Source organism: Dipodomys merriami, unplaced genomic scaffold (assembly GCF_024711535.1).
Source record: "Dipodomys merriami isolate MVZ:Mamm:240054 unplaced genomic scaffold, mDipMer1.0.p SCAF_12, whole genome shotgun sequence".
In the NCBI taxonomy this organism is placed as follows: domain Eukaryota; kingdom Metazoa; phylum Chordata; class Mammalia; order Rodentia; family Heteromyidae; genus Dipodomys; species Dipodomys merriami.
Genome location: NW_027202493.1, coordinates 42,958,356 through 42,976,514, shown reverse-complemented (window position 1 = coordinate 42,976,514; position 18,159 = coordinate 42,958,356). Strand labels below are relative to the sequence as shown.

Genomic DNA, 18,159 nt, shown 5'->3' with positions numbered 1-18,159 from the left:
AAGTTTCATAGTAGGAAATTAGCTTCTCAGCTTACTACTATTTAGAAGTGGTAGTTTGTAAGAAAAGTGACTTTTAGAATCAGATATACTCACTATAGAAAAAAAATGATAGCACATAAAGAGGAGATGGAAAAGCCATCTAAAGCAGTTTTAAGAGCTTAAAAGCTTAGCAAGCTGAGTAAACCATGTAATTTATCTTCGTCATTCCTAAAAGACATCACTGAGTACAGTGATTATTCATAATGATAACCCCATGAACCATCTAGAAAATTATAATCAACCATTGACTTTCCTGAGATAAAGGATACAGTAAGGTGGTGTGGGGATGCGTATCAGCAATAATTCCAGATTGCATTTTAGACATTGCTGATGGAATTCAGTTATAACTATACCCAGCACTTAGAAATATATTTACTTGGGGGCTGGGAAGGTGGCTCAGTGGTAGAGTGCTTGCCTCGCATGCATGAGGCCCTGGGTTCTATTCCTCAGTGCCACATAAACAGAAAAAGCCAGAAGTGGTGCTGTGGCTCAAATGGTAGAGCGCTAGACTTCAGCTGAAGAGCTGAAGGACAGTGTCCAGGCCCAGAGTTAAAGCCCCACAACCAACCAAAAAAAAAAAAAATGTGTGTGTGTATTTACTATCTATAGATACCATCCAAATTCAGTGAAGGGTAATTTACATGACTAACAGGTCCTTCCTTCCTTCCTTCCTTCCTTCCTTCCTTTCTTTCTCTTTCTTTCTTTCTTTCTTTCTTTCTTTCTTTCTTTCTTTCTTTCTTTCTTTCTTTCTTTCTTTCTTTCTTTCTTTCTTTCTTTTCTTTCTTTCTTTTCTTTCTTTCCTTTCTTTCTTTCGTCCCTGAGCTCGTCAGCTCAAGGCTAGCACTCTACCACTTGAGCCACAGTGCTACTTCCAGTTTTCTGGTGGTTAATTGGAGATAAGAGTCTTACGTAGTTTCCTGTCTAGGCTGGCTTTGAACCACGATCCTCAGATCTCAACCTCTTGAGTAGCTAGGATTATAAGTGTGAGCCACTGGTGTGCGGCATGACAGTTTATTTCTTGTAAAAATTGTCTGGAATTTTTTTCTTTTTGTCTTGTTGATTGTGGGGCTTGAACTCTGGTCCTGGGCACTGGGCTCAGCTCTTCAGCTCAAGGCCACAGCACCACTTCAGGCTTTTTCTGCTTATGTGGTGCTGAGGAATCGAACTCAGGGCCTCATGCATGCAAGTCAAGCGCTCTACCACTAAGCCACCTGCCTAGCCCCTGTCTGGAATTTTAATATGTTTCCTCACAAACAGAAAATCATTAATTCATTTGGAGTTTATGAAAAATATGCCCTGTGCACTAACATTAACAAGACTACTTTCTCGTCTGAGTAGAACTTGAAGTGTGTCAAGAGTGAAGACTTAACTCTACTTGCCTTAAGAAAACAGAGGCAGGTGTCTGTGGCTCTCGCTTGTCATCTCTGCTGTGAGAGGCTGAGATCAGGAAGGCTCACAGGACAGCCTGGGACCCCATGCCTGTGCATATGTCTGTCCAGCGACAGCAGGAAGTAGAAATGGGAAGGTCACAGTCCAAACCAACCTGGATTACAAAGAAGGCCTTGTTTCAAGAATAACCAGACCTGAAGGGGCAGGAGGCATAGTTCAAGCAGTAGAGCACCTGCTACCAAGTGTGAAATCATGAATTCAGACCCCAGTACCCCCCCCCCAAAAAAAAGAGGAAAAAAATATGTGTATGTACATAAGTGCACACACACACGCACACACACACACACACACACACACACACACACACACACACACACACACACACTTGTGATACTAGCTTTAACAAATAAAATAGACTCTAGACGATTTCCTGTGAGGACTCAGCCTACTCTTTCCTAGGTGACCAGTGTCAGATCCAGCCATGTGTTCACTCTTCACCTGGTAGTTCTTTGTCCACAGCTCTCGCTCAGCAGTGGAATCTACTCCTCCTCTTCCCTCCCCTCTCGTGGTCTTTTGCTCTCAGAGGAAAGTTACTTAGATGGTGGCAGTTGCCAAGTTGATAAGTCTCCTTAAACTCAGAAACTTTAGGAATGTGCTTTCTGAAAATAGTATTTTCCTTTTTTCCTATCCCCTCATCCTTCTGTATTTCTCTTTATAGCTCCCGTAGGTGCATTACAATTCCACATTAATTATCTTCTCTCTTCTCCACTAAGTATGTTTCCTGAAGAATTTTGTTTGTTCTCCGGCATATTCCCAGAGCCTAGAACAGTTCTTGGTTATGTAGCAGCTCCTGCTCATTAAATATTTGTGATAGTGAATGAATCACTTTATTCTCTCTGAATCCCACCCTATCTACCTTCTCACAGTTTTTTCCCTAACTAGTTATAACTGTGGCACAGTTATCAAAATCAGAAATTTTACTTTGCATTTCCCCAATTTTGCTACTTAAAATTTCACTGTAAAGCTCTTTAGCATGAAAGGAGAATTTTTGATCCAGGATCCCACCCAGAAGGCACACTGAATTTAGTCATGTTTTCAGTCTACTTTAATTTGGAAGAGTTTCTCACTCCATCTGTTCTTTTATGACCTTCACACTTTCAGAAATAAAAGCCAGTTCTTTTATATAACATCTTTAAATTTTTGTTTCCTCCTGATTAGGTTGGCATTCTTACTTTTGATATGAATACCACCCATGTTGGTGTCTCAAAGGCACATGATTCCATTTTCCCAGAATCATCCTTCAGAAACACAGTTTTAACTTGTCTCTTACTTGTCTAAAACCTCTCAGTGTTTTACATTACTCTTGAGTAGACGACAAACTCATCTTGATATATTAGGTTTATGCATGCGCTCTAAAGGCTTCCCCTTACTCTACCTCTTGCCCTTTGTTTCATCTTATCTCCTGCCTCAGAGTAAAAACTCCTGTTTTTCCAGCCTGGAAGGCTCTTTTGTTGGCGGTGCTGCTGGTAGTTATCATGGGACTTGAAGTCTGCGCCTGAGCACTGTTCCTGAGCTCTTCAGCTCAAGGGGAGCACTCTACCACTTGAGCCACAGCACCACTTTCAGTTTTCTGGTGGTTAATTGGAGAGAAGAGTCTCAAGGACTTTCTTCCCCAGGCTGGCTTTGAACCGCAATCCTCAGATCTCAGCCTCCTGTATAGCTAGGATCACAGGTCTGAGCCACCAGCGCCTGGCCTGGAAGGCTATTTATCCCCTCCCATCCCAGCTTCCGTCACCCCAAGGAGCACCAGGTCATCTTTCAGATCATCTGAGGTGACCAGTTTTATGCCAGGTAGACTTGGAGCTAGTATTCTAGGTGGTCAGGGGACTAGGAGAGTGTATATGAACTCTCTGAAGTTTCACTTGCATTATCTTTTTTTTTTTGGGTCCAGTTGTGGGGCCTGAACTCTGGGCCTGGGCGCTGTCCCTCAGCTCTTCAGCTCAAGGCTAGCGCTCTACCACTTGAGCCACAGCGCCAGTTCCAGCTTTTTTCTTTTTGCTTATGTGGTGCTGAGGAATCGAACCCAGGGCCTCATGCATGCAAGGCAAGTGGTCTACCCCTGAGCCGTGAGCTAGCCCTGCCAAAAGTCTAGTGAAAAATGCCAGGAGGATTTTCTGGGCCTAATAGCTGCTTTCTTTCTCAGTGTCCTAGGAACCCTGCTCCTTGACCAAGTTTCCCCTTGACCCTGCTTAAGCATCATATCCCAGGGAAATCTTCTGATGCCACCTAGACTGGCCCCTCCTTAGGCAACTTCTATGGTACTTGGTACCCCTGTGGAAACCATTTCTTTCTTTAAGAAATAGTTGTAAAGCAGTAATGCAAAGATATGTTCATTCTAATCATAATTTTTCTACTGGTTTCACCCCTCATATTTTATTAAGTATATTTTTCTGTGGTGAGGTCTGTTTACAAGGTCCTTTGCTTAGTTTTTATGCCTGTCTTGGGGCTTGAACTCAAAGCCTGGATGCTGTCCCTGAGCTTTTTTGCTCAAGGCTAGTGCTCTACCACTTGAGCCACAGCTCCCCTCCTGGAGGTTTTGGTTTAATTGGAGATAAGAGTCTCATAGATTTGCCTGCCCACACTGGCTTCAAACCACGATCCTCAGATATCAGCTTCCTGAGTAGCTAGGATTACAGGCGTGAACCACCAGCATGTTTACAAATTTTCCTACATTAAAACTGTATAATCATTAGGATCAAAATAATAAGTCCTTTCCCTTGTGGTTTATTTGTGGGAACGGATTAAGCAGATAGTTTCATGTCTTCAGTTAGCACCTTTGCCATTTGTAACCCTAACCTGAAGTTCTCTGAGATTTGTAGACATTGTTAGAAAAAAGTTTTATATTTAGAATATTTTAGACTTTAGAGTTTTGGATTAAGGATGTTTAACCAATAACATCTGTGTAAATGTTCCAAAATCTAAGTGCTCCAAAATCTGAAATACTTGTAGGTTCAAAGCATTTTAGATTAGGCACACTTAGCCTGTATTGTTCAGATGTGGTCTTGCTTTCCTTCAAGTATTAAATCCCATCTCTTGTCCTGAATCCAAAATAAATATGAGTGTATTTAATAGAAGGCTTTGATTATGGAGACTAAGGCTGGGTGCCAGTGGCTCACATCTGTGATCTTAAGCTACTCAGGAGGCTGAGATCTGAGGCTCATAGTTGAAAGCCAGCCCAGGCAGAAAGGTCCATAAGACATTTTTTTTTTTTTAATTTTTTGACGGTCATGGGGCCTGAACTCTGGGACTAAAGCTGTCCCTCAGCTCTTCAGCTCAAGGCTAGTGCTCTACCACTGGAGCCACAGCACCACTTCCGGCTTTTTCTGTTTATGTGGTGCTGAGGAATCGAACCCAGGGCCTCATGCTTGCAAGGCAAGCACTCTACTGCTGAGCTACCTTCCCAGCCCCTTCATAAGACTCTTACCTCCAATTAACTACCAGAAAGTAAGGGACAATACCTAAGCCCTGAGTTCAAACCCTAGTAATGGCACAAAAAAAGGAGGTGGGGGGCTGAGAATGTGGTTCAGTGGTAGAGTGCTTGCCTAGCATGCATGAAGCCCTGGGTTTGATTCCTCATAAACAGAAAGAGCCAAAAGTGATGCTGTGGCTCAAGTGATAGAGTGCTAACCTTGAGCAAAAGAAGCTCAGGAACAGTGCCAAGGCCCTGAGTTCAAGCCTCAAAACTGGTAAAAAAAAAAAAAAAAAAAGCTTATTTCTGATAAACAACATACTGTTTCTAACCATTTGTCCGGGACAGCTAACTGCATCAGTCATCTCACTTGTGCACGTCTGATGAGGACAGAGTGTATGTCCTTTGTCTCGGTTCTCTTTGTAAGTAGAAGTGGGTATTTATAGCCTTGTTTGAGAGAGCTGGCATGCATGAAATGAGAATAATGTCCACATTGTCTTGTCATTACACTTGTATTAGATGCACACTTTTTAAAATATGATCTGATAGTATATTTCTCAAGAGATAAGAATTTATTTGATTTTTTAACAAGAGCTAATGGTAATAATACGTTTTTGAGAGGGTAAAGCAGAATATTCTGTTTGTTAAGATGGTTATTGGATATATATATATATATATATATATATATATATGTGTGTGTGTATATATAGATATATACACATGGATAAAATTTGATTATTCCAGTAGTAATGTTCATTGTCAAGTATGAAATCTGAAATTCTTGCTTTAGACTAATAAAGGCAAGTTAAAAACAGTTAATTTACTTTAAAGAATATCTGGGAGTTGATTATACTTACATTCTTACAGCTTTTCTGTTTAGAAAAATTATTCCCAGCTAGAATTGTAGCTCAGTAGTATAACGCTTGGTCAGACACATCAGTCCTATATTCAACCTCCAGCACCTAACAAAGTCATTCCCAAAATTCTGACTGTTTTCCTGAAATTGGATGCTCATATGTTTTATTCAGATTTTTTATCTATCCTAGAAGATTGAAAGATATCCATATATTGTGTTTCTCTTTAATTGTACAGTACAAAAATCTGATTAAATTATTTAGAAAAAAAGAGTGAATGACTATATTCATCTACTTGGGTTTCTGATGATAGAATTGTGTTTGTCTTACATTTTTACTCTGCCCTTAATTTTTACTTGACAGACATTAACTTCCAGGTGAAAAGTCGAAATCTTCTTGCCATCCTGCTTGTGCACTGGCTGTGCTTTCTCTTCATACATTTCCTTGGTGATTACAGTTTTCATTTGTCTGAGGATAGAGTAGGGTTTTGTGGTTTGGGGTTTTTTTTTTTTTTCATTTTCAGGTATTGCCATTTTGGGCTTCCAGTATACTCCTCCTAGTCAACTAATGTACACAGATAAGTCTTGCAATTACTGGAAGTGATTTTTGAATTCAGTCTTCTTGATATATGTATATGAAATTGCATACATGTAATTTAGAAACTAGATTGCAGACATGTGATCTAGAAACTATCCACCTAGATAGGGAATCATTTGGTAACAGTTGTTAAACTAGCTTTGTTTCCCTGATTGGAAACTCAAGCTGCAGGTGGCGAGTGTTGCACGCAGGGAGGAGTATATGTGGTTAGAATTCAGAATTGTGGGTCTGTCTTCTCATCCAACATGCAGCTGTTCTGCTGCCTCTGAAAGGTAATGTCACACACAAACAAGGTGAAGTCTACTCATACTAAAATGCCTCATTTGCCTTTTTCTTTATTATTTTGTGCTAAACTATTTAACTTAATATTGTTTTGCCGCAGTATTTTTTTTTTTCAGTTTAGTTGGTCATGGAAATTTTTGTTTATTTGTGACGGGATCTTGCTATGTATATACCCAGGCAAAGCCTTGAATTCACTGATCCTCCTGCCTCTGCTTCTTGGGCTGGGATTATAGGCATGTGCTACCACATACAATTCTTAATCCTGGTACATAGTTTTTAAACTTAATAACATGTTTATTTCTTATCTCTTTATTTTATTTTGGGTGACTATTGCTGCCAGTAATTACAAACTTTTTTTTAACTTTGTGGAGACAGTACAATCACTATGAAGTCACTGAGGATTATAATCTATTTAGGATAATTTAATTTTTGTTTTGCAGTCCCAGGCTGTCTAATCTCCCTGGCTGGTCCCTGAAGGATGGAAATGCTTTCTTGGACAAGGTAATCTCCAAGACAAAAAACTGAAGCCTACCTACACCCCACAAGAATCCATCTTATCCTGTCTGGAGCCACCCTGGCTACCTATGCTTTTTTTTTTTTTTTTAAATGTATATTCTTCCCCCAAACTCCAAGGTCCATACTAGGGTCTAGGGTCTTTAATACTTGATAACTTTTTTTTTTTTTGTCAGTTAGGGGATTTGAACTCAGGGCCTGGGTGCTGTCCCCAGGCCTCTTTGTGCTCAAGACTAGTGCTCTACCACTTGAGCTACAGGGCCACTTCCGAAGAGAATCTTAGTGTTTGCCTTCAAATCAACTATGTACAGATATAAACATCTTAAATATGTCTGCTGCTAATATTTTTTCTCACCCCAGAAAGAAAATAATTATTTTCAGAATAGCAACTAGGGTTTCAAAGGTGATGCTTATTAACTGTTTGGTCAGCCAGCTTAAATGTAATACCAACACTACAAAAATTATATAGTTAAGTAAAAGATCAAATCAGAGACACCGGAAGTTTAAGAACTATAGCTTCTCTATGCCAATTCTTGGTCCTCTAAATCCTTCCTCTGGGTTTCACAGTTGAAAAAAACTGAATGAATTTAAAGATGTTTTACATGATTCATCTCAGTAAGACATTTCCTTCTTGTAATAGATACTGTTAAATGAAGAGGTGCTTTTTTTCCAGAATTAATTCCTGTAACGCACCCCAAGCTCAAGTGCAAGCCAGATGCATAATTTGAAACCAGATTTCCTTCACAAGCTGACTGTAAAATTACATGACATTCGGGAACCTATGTACCTGATTTCAGCCTAAGCCTCCTGCTAGCTATAAATCATTGTTCCCCGAGAAGCAGCCCATTTACCAGTGGAAAGACTTGCGTGTGTATGTGGGAGGATTTCATTAGAAGGGAGTGGTGAATAAAAGAAAGTGACATTGTAAGTGTTTGGAATAGCAAATATGCCTCTGCAGGCCAGGAAGGAGAGCCACAGAGCAGACTGTATCAAATGATGTGCATTATAGGGAGGAAGCACAGAGCTCATTTAAAGTCACGCAAAGGCTTGAAACTTCCCGTGATTTGTCTTTAATCATTTTTATTAATTTTGTTATTATAAAGGAGTTGTACAAAAGGGTTACTATTCCGTAAGTCAGGGAATTGAGTGCAGTGCTTCTTGGACTGGGTCACCTTTTCCTTTGTGTCTTTAGTCATTTTTACCCAAGCTGGGAGTCATGACTACTCATTTGTTTTTAGCTGGCAGGTACACTGTCATTAAGAACTATTTTCGGTCTCTCTTTGGCACAGTCAGTCACTAGGTGAGTAGTACTCATGTAACTTACCTTGTGCTTGTAGTAGAGGAACCAGTATGCACAGTATATGGGAGGAGAAATATTCTCGAGGTTCTAATATGACCCTTGTAAAATTTTCAGGTAAAGATTGAGGGTATATTCAAATTCTGATACATAAATACATAGAAATACTTGTTTAGTATCTAATAAAAGCATGATAGAAAGAATCTGTAATGGCATTTTTTTCATTTCTTACAAAAGGAAAGGATAGTACCCACCAATTTCTGACTGGTGCTTTTGCTCTAAAATCATAAATAGTTTGAATCTTGATGATAGAAAAACTCCACCCAGTCTTGTCCAAAGAGCCACTACAGGAAGCAACCTACTCTCGTGTCTTCTGGAGGCATTGTAGCCGAAGTCCCTCAGGCTTTTTCCTTTTAGTGTGCTCCAGCGTAATTCCAGCCTCCTGTGTCTGTGGGCCTCTGCCTGCACGTGTCTGTCTAAAGCTGCCCATTATGCAGTTGTTGGTAAATAGTAGCTGCCTGATACTTACTTACCAGCCCTCCCCCCCAGGAGAATTCTGAGGTGTGCGTTTTATACCATTTCTCATGAGTTTTTGCCACAGGAATAAGTTCTAGTTGCTCAAAAATGGGATGTGGCTTAATAACATCCATTATCAGCCTCCTTCCTTGTTTATATGGGAGTTCCTGGAAAAATGGCACCTCCCATAAAAACTTATTGCCCTCAGACCCTTTTCTCAGGGCCAACCTTTGGGAGAATCCAGAGACAGACAGACATGACATACGATAAAGCATAGCTGAGTACGGAGTTATACTTCCACTTTCAATTATTCTATTTTTTTTTTTTTTTTTTTGTCTGGGGGCTTGAACTCTGGGCCTGGGCACTGTCACTGTGCTCTTCAACTCAAGGCTAGTGCCTGAGTCACAGCACCACTTCCAGTTTTCTGGTGGTTAATTAGAGATAAGCGTCTCACAGAATTTCCTGCCTGGGCTGGACTGAACCAGGATCCTCAGATCTTGGCCTCCTGAATAGCTAGGGTTATAGGTGTCAGCCACCAGTGCCCGGTTTATATTCTGTTTCTTTATATGTGTGCCTTTTTCTTTTGAATTAATGCATTTGGCTTATAGTCCAAAATAAAATATATGTTCTACGTGTATATCCAAAGTGGTAGAGATGGATGTTTCCTCCTGTTCCCCACCATGTAGCCCAGGCTGGCCTTGAACTTAGATCTTCCTGCCTTGGCTTCCTACAAATTGTAGCACTTGTTCCTTTTCCCTCAACCCTCAGTAGATTGACGATAGACTCAAATGATTTATCTGGGGACATATCTTCTAACATGACTGAGTAGCAGAATTCCTGGAACTGTTTATTATAAATACAAGTTCCATGATCTCATGGGCACTTGATGGTCCCTTTAAATACGTCCAGTAGCTTTGATTAATTGACATGTCCAGATAACTGAGATTGTTAGTATATTCTTCACAACTATTACTTGGAAACCATCGGATCACAGGTTATACAAGTGTCATGGTTCCTTGCCTAGCTTCTCAAAGAGGGAACATACATTCACATCCTGAACAAACAACATTTTTACCCTCAATACGTCTCTTAGCCAACCTGAACCTACACAAGGAACATTCTGCCTAAATAGCCTTCCACTTTCAAAGTTTGGTTTAGAGGTTATATTTCTTTGGTCCTGTATCTACTGGGTATCTCTTCCTAATATTTTCCCTCTTCATCTCTTTTAGGAGCTAAAGGAGTGCTCAGGTCACGTATTTGTGGATTCTGTGCCTGAATTCTGTTTGCCTGAGGTGAGATGAAAGTGAATCTTATTGCAGAAAAAAAATTATCATGTAATCTCTCACAATGAAGTCAAGAAGGAATTTTAGAGGCTTATCTTCCTGTTTTCAAATTGAAACAGATCTGTTATTCCTGGCACATTGTTATACAGATAAAACATTTAGGAGCTTTTTATATTGTCTATAACTCGTTTAAGTCACTCCTTCCAATTTCTAGCTCTTTCTAAAATCCTGCTAATACTTTTGGGACATAGTTTTGAGCAAGATAAGAAAATAACTTGAAAGCCTTTCAGTTTTGTAATTATAATGGCCTTTGTGCTTCGATTGGCCATACTTCCCCTAGCCTTTCTTATAGTGGGTAATTGGTGAGGATTGCTATTATTCATTCAGTGCCAGTAAACTGTAAAAATTCTTACTCTGGCTGAATTGAAATACATTGAATATTGCTTGGAGCTCATGGGTTCCAAACTCAGTCATAAACACTGTCACAGTGAAACTTCTCAAAGGTTGGGACAAGTTTCATCCTTTAGTCTGGATTAGTTTTAAAAGTGGCTAATGTCTGCTGGCAGGCCTAATCCACAGACTGGCTTGCATGCGGTTCTCAAGACAGAGATGAAGTACACAGATGCTGGTGGCTTCACCACGGTACTTGAGGAAATCAGTGAGAATGTGCCATCCTCCCAATTTGAGTACTCAGTGGGTCACATGCCTGATGAACACTTACAATCCAAGGCCAAAAGGAAAAAACAGTTTGGAGTTTCATCTGCCCACTTTCTGTCTTTACCCTTTATTTAATACCCTATAAACTTACTTTCTCTCTTTGAATTATGTATATATGCCCTTTGGAGGTAACAGAAAGAAGAACCAGAGAAGGACATGTAATTGAAGTTTGAGATACAGTAGTAAATAAAGGTGTACCTAGGAGAGGAACACAAATGTCTGTATGCCTCTGACTGTATAAAATAATACTTATCAAACTGAATTCCAGGAAATTGAAGCAAGACGTTGTTTTTCTTTGTTGCTCTTTTTGTTTTCTTTTGCCTCATTTGTTCATTTATCTGTCTGTGGGAGGATAAGGGGGCAGCACGGAAATGGGGGGCACAGGGCGAACAAATGAACTGTTGAAATTAACTATACAACTTGTGGTGGGGATGGGGGAAAATCTGGGAGAGAAAGTAAAGCATGCCTATGGTGGTTAGCCCAGTAGATCCCACCCCAGTCCTGGGAGATTTATCACCTTACTGTTTAGAACCCCAAAGGGGTGTGTGTGTGTGTGTGTGTGTGTGTGTGTGTGTGTGTGTGTGTGTGTGTGTGTGTGTGTGTGTGTGTGTGTGTGTGTGTGTGTGTGTGTGTGTGTGTGTGTGTGTGTGTGTGTGTGTGTGTGTGTGTGTGTGTGTGTGTGTGTGTGTGTGTGTGTAGCACACTGCTCTAAGTTACGGTTGTTTGACCCAGTTCATGGTGTTTAGAACCCCTTACTGTTTAGAACCCCAAAGGTGTGTGTGTGTGTGTGTGTCGAGCACACTGCTCTAAGTTAGGGTTGTTTGACCCAGTTCATGGTGTTTAGAACCCCAAAGGTTTGTACAAATAGCTTTTGAGGTTAAAATAATTTGTTTTACTTTACCAAGTGAAAGTATGTAAGTAATTTTATAAATATATAAATGAGTCACAAATGTAGTTTGGATGCTAAATTTTTTTCTCACGGAAAACATTAGTGTAAGTTACCTTCTCAATACCAATGTATCAGGAATAAATAAAGTTCTTTCCTAGATGTCCTCACCAAGTTTCTCATAATGCTAAGCTCTGTGGGTTGATTTTGAAAGTTTTCCTGCCCAGCTTCTATACATGTAGTGATGTCTCTGAGCTTTACTGTTGCTCAGCTGTCATCCTGCCACGCTTTCTTAATTTCCTTATTTGCTTAAAAACGATTCTGGAGGGGTTGTGGAGAGTATAATGTCCTTCCTCATAAGGATCTTGTCTGGTAAAAGCAGAGCACAGGAAAGAGATAAGGGTGACGCACTTTGACTGGCACATCCTAGGCTTGTCGCATGCATAGATGCCATGGCCCAGCTGTGGGGCCTGTGTCCTCTACTCATACTTATCCTGAGCTGATGGCGCTTCGGCAGCTTTATTAAATTAACTTACATAGCACACTGCCTTGTACTATTGGTTTGTGTCGTAGATTTTTTTTTTTATGTAGTCTCTGTGGGGGACATACTCACTCCACAACCTATTTTCTCACCCAGGCCCCTGCTGCGACATGGCTGCCTGTCCTTGGGTCAGTGCACAGCCCCAGGGGGAACTCCTCTGCCAGGCACTTGAGTGTGGTAGGTGATGTCTCTGAGCCATGGCATCTTGCTTTCCCACAGATCGTGCTCCTCACAGAGCTGACTCCTTCCGAGCAGGTGCTTGGAGATGTGGTGCGGCCTGTCTGCACATGTGGAAGGGAGGAGTCTCAGCAAGGCAATGTGCTCAGGTGCACTTTGCACAAGGCGGTACTGTAAGGGACTTGGGCAAAAGGAAAACGTTGAGCTTAGCAGAGAAGTAAGACATAATTATCACAGAAATTTTCCATCTACTAAAAGAATTTTCCTAAAATCTACCTACCAAAATTGTGGGCCTGCTAACCCTGTTTCTTGTTTCCCATGATCTTTAATCCACTAAGGACAGGAGCTAAGATTAAGATAGAATGTGAGGGGCTGGGAAGGTGGCTCAGTGGTAGAGCGCTTGCCTTGCATGCCTGAGGCCCTGGGTTCAATTGCTCAGCACCACATAAGCAAAAAGAAAGCCGGAAGTGGCGCTGTGGCTCAAGTGGTAGAGCGCTAGCCTTGAGCTGAAGAGCTGAGGGACAGCGCCCAGGCCCAGAGTTCAGGCCCCACGACCCCCCCCCAAAAAAAAAGATAGAATGTGAGATTTACACACACACACACACACGCACACGCACACGCACACACGCACAGTGGTCAAAAATTACCTTGTAAAACAAAACCTAGTTTCCTCCACATTTGACTTTGGAAGAGCAGTTCTGTGTACTGTTAATAGCAGGGGCACACTGCTCCTGGAGCTCGTGTTATACTCTCTGCTTCCAGCTACCCTGTCTCCCTTGCCAGGCAGTAGCTGTTCTATGTCTTGTTGGCATCCCCTCACATGTTTAGCACAGAAGAACTGATCTAGTACCATCAGAGTGCTGCTGGTGGGTGGACTACATTCTCATTGTTAGCTGGTCCATCTTACTAGTTAATGCAGTATTGGGAAACATCGTACAATGAGAGGGGAAGTGTTGCAGCAAAGAGCTCATTATTCTGAAGTACAAAAACTACTTCTCTGTGTCCTGACAGCCCCATTTTTTAGCCACATCCTGTTGATCTATGCTCCCTGCACAGATACATATCATCCCTTTCTTTCTTTTCAGACGGAGCTAATAGACCTGTCTACAGTAGATGTGATTCTCATCTCTAACTATCACTGCATGATGGCGCTGCCCTACATCACTGAGCACACAGGATTCACAGGCACCGTCTATGCCACAGAACCCACGGTCCAGATCGGCAGGTGAGAGCATGAGTCCTGCCCATTGGGATCCTCAGCAGTGATTGCCAACTCCTTCCTTCTGAGCAGCTCACCCAAAGCACAGGCAGGAGCAGGCTGCTCTTTAGATAAAGCCACTCCTGGACTTGCCTGGAGACTGGTGTGGTAGTCTTTTATATACACATACACATATATAAACTGGAAGGAGTTTGCTGAGACAGCTCCTCTGCAGATAACACTAATTAGTAGAGAAAGAGGCCACAAAGATGCAAGGCAGTGAGCTCTGAGTAAAAAAACTTAGCATATTAATGAAGAAGATGCAGTTTTATTAATTTGCTTTCAAATATTCCCCACTTCATGGTTTATGTCATACTGTAAAGAGGCAGCTTGTAGAAAACAGGGCAGAGATAAGCAATGAGCGTTACCTTGTCCCTACTGGCGACAGCATGAAATGCAGCACCCGGAGTGTTCCCAGTGCTCCGTCTTCTCTTCTACCCACTCTGGGGAGGCTCTGTGGTTGCTCTCAGCCCTGACCCTGCATGTGCAGTGTAAGTGACGGCTGTACGTGACTACAGAACTATTTATTGAAAAAAAAGTCATGTGGAAAAATTTAGCACCCCCCCCCCACAATCTCATAGTTTGTTTTACAGTAAATTAACAAGTACTAGATAAGTTAAAATTGTCAAGATCCAAAATATAAGATCTAGGGGTGATGCAGACTCTTAAGTTGTTCACAGGTTCATTGAGACGGGATGACTGAAATCAAATCTTTTCTGTGTTTAACACCCAAGGGCGTGCAGTGTGTACAGGGGTCTGAGGAGAGGTCATTATAGACGCTCAGTGATAAATCAGAGGAAAAGCAAAAAACGTTTGCTGTCTGAAAAACCTAAAGCATAAGTATGGATTCCCCAGACTACTCCCAGATTGTTCTTATAAAAGCTGTAGTGAGACGGTGATGAGCCTGGGTCCCAGAGCTTAGAATGATGCCATGAGTACTTCTCCTTCAAGAGAGAAGGCTAGTCAGGCTCCAGTGGCTTGTGCCTGTAATCTGAGGATCATGGTTCAGACCTAGCCTGGGCAGGAAAATCGGTAAGACTTTTTAAATTTTTTTTGTCAGCCATGGGGGCTTGAACTCTGGGTCTGGGTTCTATCTCTCAGCTCTTCAGCTCATGGCTAGCACTCTACCACTTGAGCCACAGCACCACTTCGGCTCTCTCTGTTTATGTGGTGCTGAGGAGTTGAACCCAGGGCCCCTTCGTGCAAGGCAAGCACTCTACCACTGAGCCACCTTCCCAGCCCAACTTTTTTTTTTAATTGCCAGTCCTAGGGTTTGAACTCTGGGCCTGGCCACTGTCCCTGGGCTCCTTTGAGCCACAGTGCCACTTCGGGCTTTCTCTATGATTATTTGGAGAGAAGAGTCTCACTGACTTTCCTGCCCAGGCTGGCTTTGAACCACTTTGAACCACTTAGAGCTCAGTGTCCTGAGTAGTATTTACAGGCTTGAGCCACTGGGGCCTGGCCTGTAACCACTCAAAAAGTCAGAAGTGGAATTGTGGCTCAAGTGATAGAATACTAACCTTGAGGGGGAAAACATACTCAGGGACAGCACCCAGTCCCTGAGATCAAGCCTTAGAGCCTGGCCAAGAGAAAAAGTAGGGGTGGGCTTATGGCACTATTAGGACTGAGTAAAGAAAAGAGAGGTAAAGTTTGTTCACTATTTAGGTGCTAATAAATTTATAGCTTGCCACAATAGATAATTAGAGAGATGGAGAGATTTAAGCCAATATGGGTCATATGTATACCAGAGTAAGAACCACAATTCAAGTTGTTGAAAATGTATTGCTAGCTTCTTGATCATCCTCTTACCTTCAAATACTTTAGCAGTTCTTGTTTCCTGGCTCCCCAGAAGTATGTGGACCTGATATAGTCAAGTGCAGCATTTCTTAGATTTCCTTTATCATCTTAAAATGTCCTTTTAATAAGGGGGTGGGATGGAGGAAGAAGGGCAAGTCCATTTCCCTGGCAACAGTGTTACAACATGGTGGTTTTCTTTTTTCCTTTTTTTCTACTTGAAACTCAGGCTTCTCATGGAAGAGCTGGTGAATTTCATTGAAAGAGTGCCTAAGACTCAGTCTGCCTCCTTGTGGAAGAATAAAGGAATACAGCGGTAAGGAGCAGTCCTTTTACCGCAGCGGCATCAGTGGCTTTAGGTGGGCAAGCACACAGATGGAAAGAAGTAGAACGGAAGAAAGGCATGAGGTGATACAAGTTTTTGGATGTAAGGCAAGTTTTACCTTGCTGAGAATGTAGTTTGCCAGCAGAGATTTGTAAGGTGGAAAATGACAAAAACATGTTTGTTTTTGGGAAAGCAGGTAGAAGTGTAGAAAAGAGAGCAGGAGACCAGCATTCAAACTGTTTGAAAAACCCAAAGATAATCACAGAGGCCTGAATTAAGGCAACAGTACAAAGGAGAAGACTAGCCTCAAAAAAGCAATGTGCCCCAGCACTGTTTAGATGTGCTGTTTACATAGTGCTTTAAAAACTCAGTGAGCAGCTAGGTGCCAGTGGCTCATGCCTGTAATCCTAGCTACTCAGGGCTGAGATCTGAAGATCATGGTTCAGAGCCAGCCTGGGCAGGAAACTCTGTGAGACTCTTATCTACAATAAACTACTCAAAAAAGCCAAAAGTGGCACTGTGGATCAAGTGGTAGAGTGCTTGCCTTGAGCAAAAGAAGCTCAGAGACAGCGCCCAGGCCCTGAGTTCAAGCCCCAGGACTGACCCCCAAAAAACAAAAACTCAGTGAGGTAAATAGTGGTCTTACTACTCTTATGGGAGAGAGGAGTGATGCAAAGAGGTCAGTAACTTGCCTGAGGTCAGCCTGGGACAATCTGGAGTAAACCCAGGCGCCTGTCTGGCTCCTCGTCCCTCCTGGGCATGTGTATGTGACTGCCTCTGATGGGTGGAGGAGGAAGTATATTTTTGCACCTTTTCTCCAGTCTTCCCTTGACTGGAGCTGGGGTATACAGCTGGCTTCTCCTTAGGAAATGTTTCCACACATGCGATTAGCTGAGTCCTTTGGGTCTGCTGTCTTGAGCTGGCTGCTCTTGCAGATGGCACATCCCTTCCTCTCTCCATAGGCACTCACATTTCATCTCTCCCCTCGCCCTTCCCTTTGTGCCCACTGGACACATAGGACCCCATTTCCCTCCATCACCTCCTTAACGATCTTAGGACTTGGTTTTCTTTCCTCCCAGAACATGTATACTTTGGCTTCCCTCACTTCCTCCTTTTAAATTTATGCCCTTTCTAGTGTTCTGCCACAAATAGTTCTGGCACATCAGGAATGGTATTCAGAGGTCAGTATTTCCTGACTTCCCAAACGCTGGACTAAGCCTTGTTTACCTCTTCTGTAACCTTGGGCAGAGTCCTTGGCAGGTTGTGTTTGTTTTTGGTTTTTGCCTCCATTCTTTCTAAAATATACCAAAATAGTTCCCCCCAAAAAAGTGTCATCACCTATTAGGGAGAAAGTGTATGGATCTTAAAGTAGAGGGCTAGAGCTGGGACCTGAAAAAATGTCCCTTTTAAAAGAAGGTCCTGGCTGAAATAAAACCTTGAATTCCTCATCTTGCCACCTAGTGGGCAAAAAATGAGAAAGTTCATTTGGAAGATAAGCAAGGAGAATGAAGGGCACTGTTGAAGAGGACCATCTTTCATTCTGACCTGATTCAAGGTTAGTTTTGGCTTTTGATCTTGAGACAAAGTTACTGATGGAGAAAGGGGGAAATCTTGTTCTTGAGAAGACTATGAAGAGGTGTTAGATATACCAAGACCACTGGCGTTTTTCTCCTGGAATAAGTTTATCAGATATACTAGAATTGGTATGAGAATTTGAAAAGCTCTTTATTCTTTACTGGCATCAAACAAAAGAGTTCTTTTAAAGTATTTGCCAGAATTTATATTGAACCAAAATACCAGAAGTGCTTCATTTGGGTAGCATTTGTGCTGAAAGATTCGTATCATCTCTAGGTTTCTCAGTTGCAATCCCTTACTTGACATCTAGTGTCCCAAAGTATATTGCATTGAGAAACACTAGGGTTTTTGGTTGACTACTTCATTGAAAAATTTCCCAAGTAGGCTGGGAAGGTGGCTCAGGGGTAGAGTACTTGCCTTGCATGCATGAGGCCCTGGATTCAATTCCTCAGCACCACATACACAGAAAAGGCTGAAGTGGCGCTGTGGCTTAAGTGGTAGAGTGCTAGCCTTGAGCTGAAGAGCTGAGGAACAGCACTCAGGCCCAGAGTTCAGGCCCCATGACTGACAAAAGACAAAAAAAAAAAAAATTCCCAAGTAATATAACAAGCTGTGTCTTCTTTATATTTTTCTTCATTCTTTTTGTC

General features: G+C 41.9%; 1 protein-coding gene across 2 annotated transcripts in view; it reads left to right on the top strand.

Annotated features, from left to right (window-relative positions):
• Window positions 1-18,159, top strand: part of Ints9 (integrator complex subunit 9) — a 69,313-nt gene that overhangs the window by 25,274 nt on the left and 25,880 nt on the right. For both annotated transcript variants that reach the window (XM_070016765.1, XM_070016764.1), the window contains exons 3-6: window positions 7,071-7,131; window positions 10,186-10,248; window positions 13,646-13,785; window positions 15,842-15,928. In XM_070016765.1, the coding sequence (XP_069872866.1) occupies window positions 7,071-7,131; window positions 10,186-10,248; window positions 13,646-13,785; window positions 15,842-15,928 (351 nt within the window). The remainder of the gene's footprint in view (window positions 1-7,070; window positions 7,132-10,185; window positions 10,249-13,645; window positions 13,786-15,841; window positions 15,929-18,159) is intronic.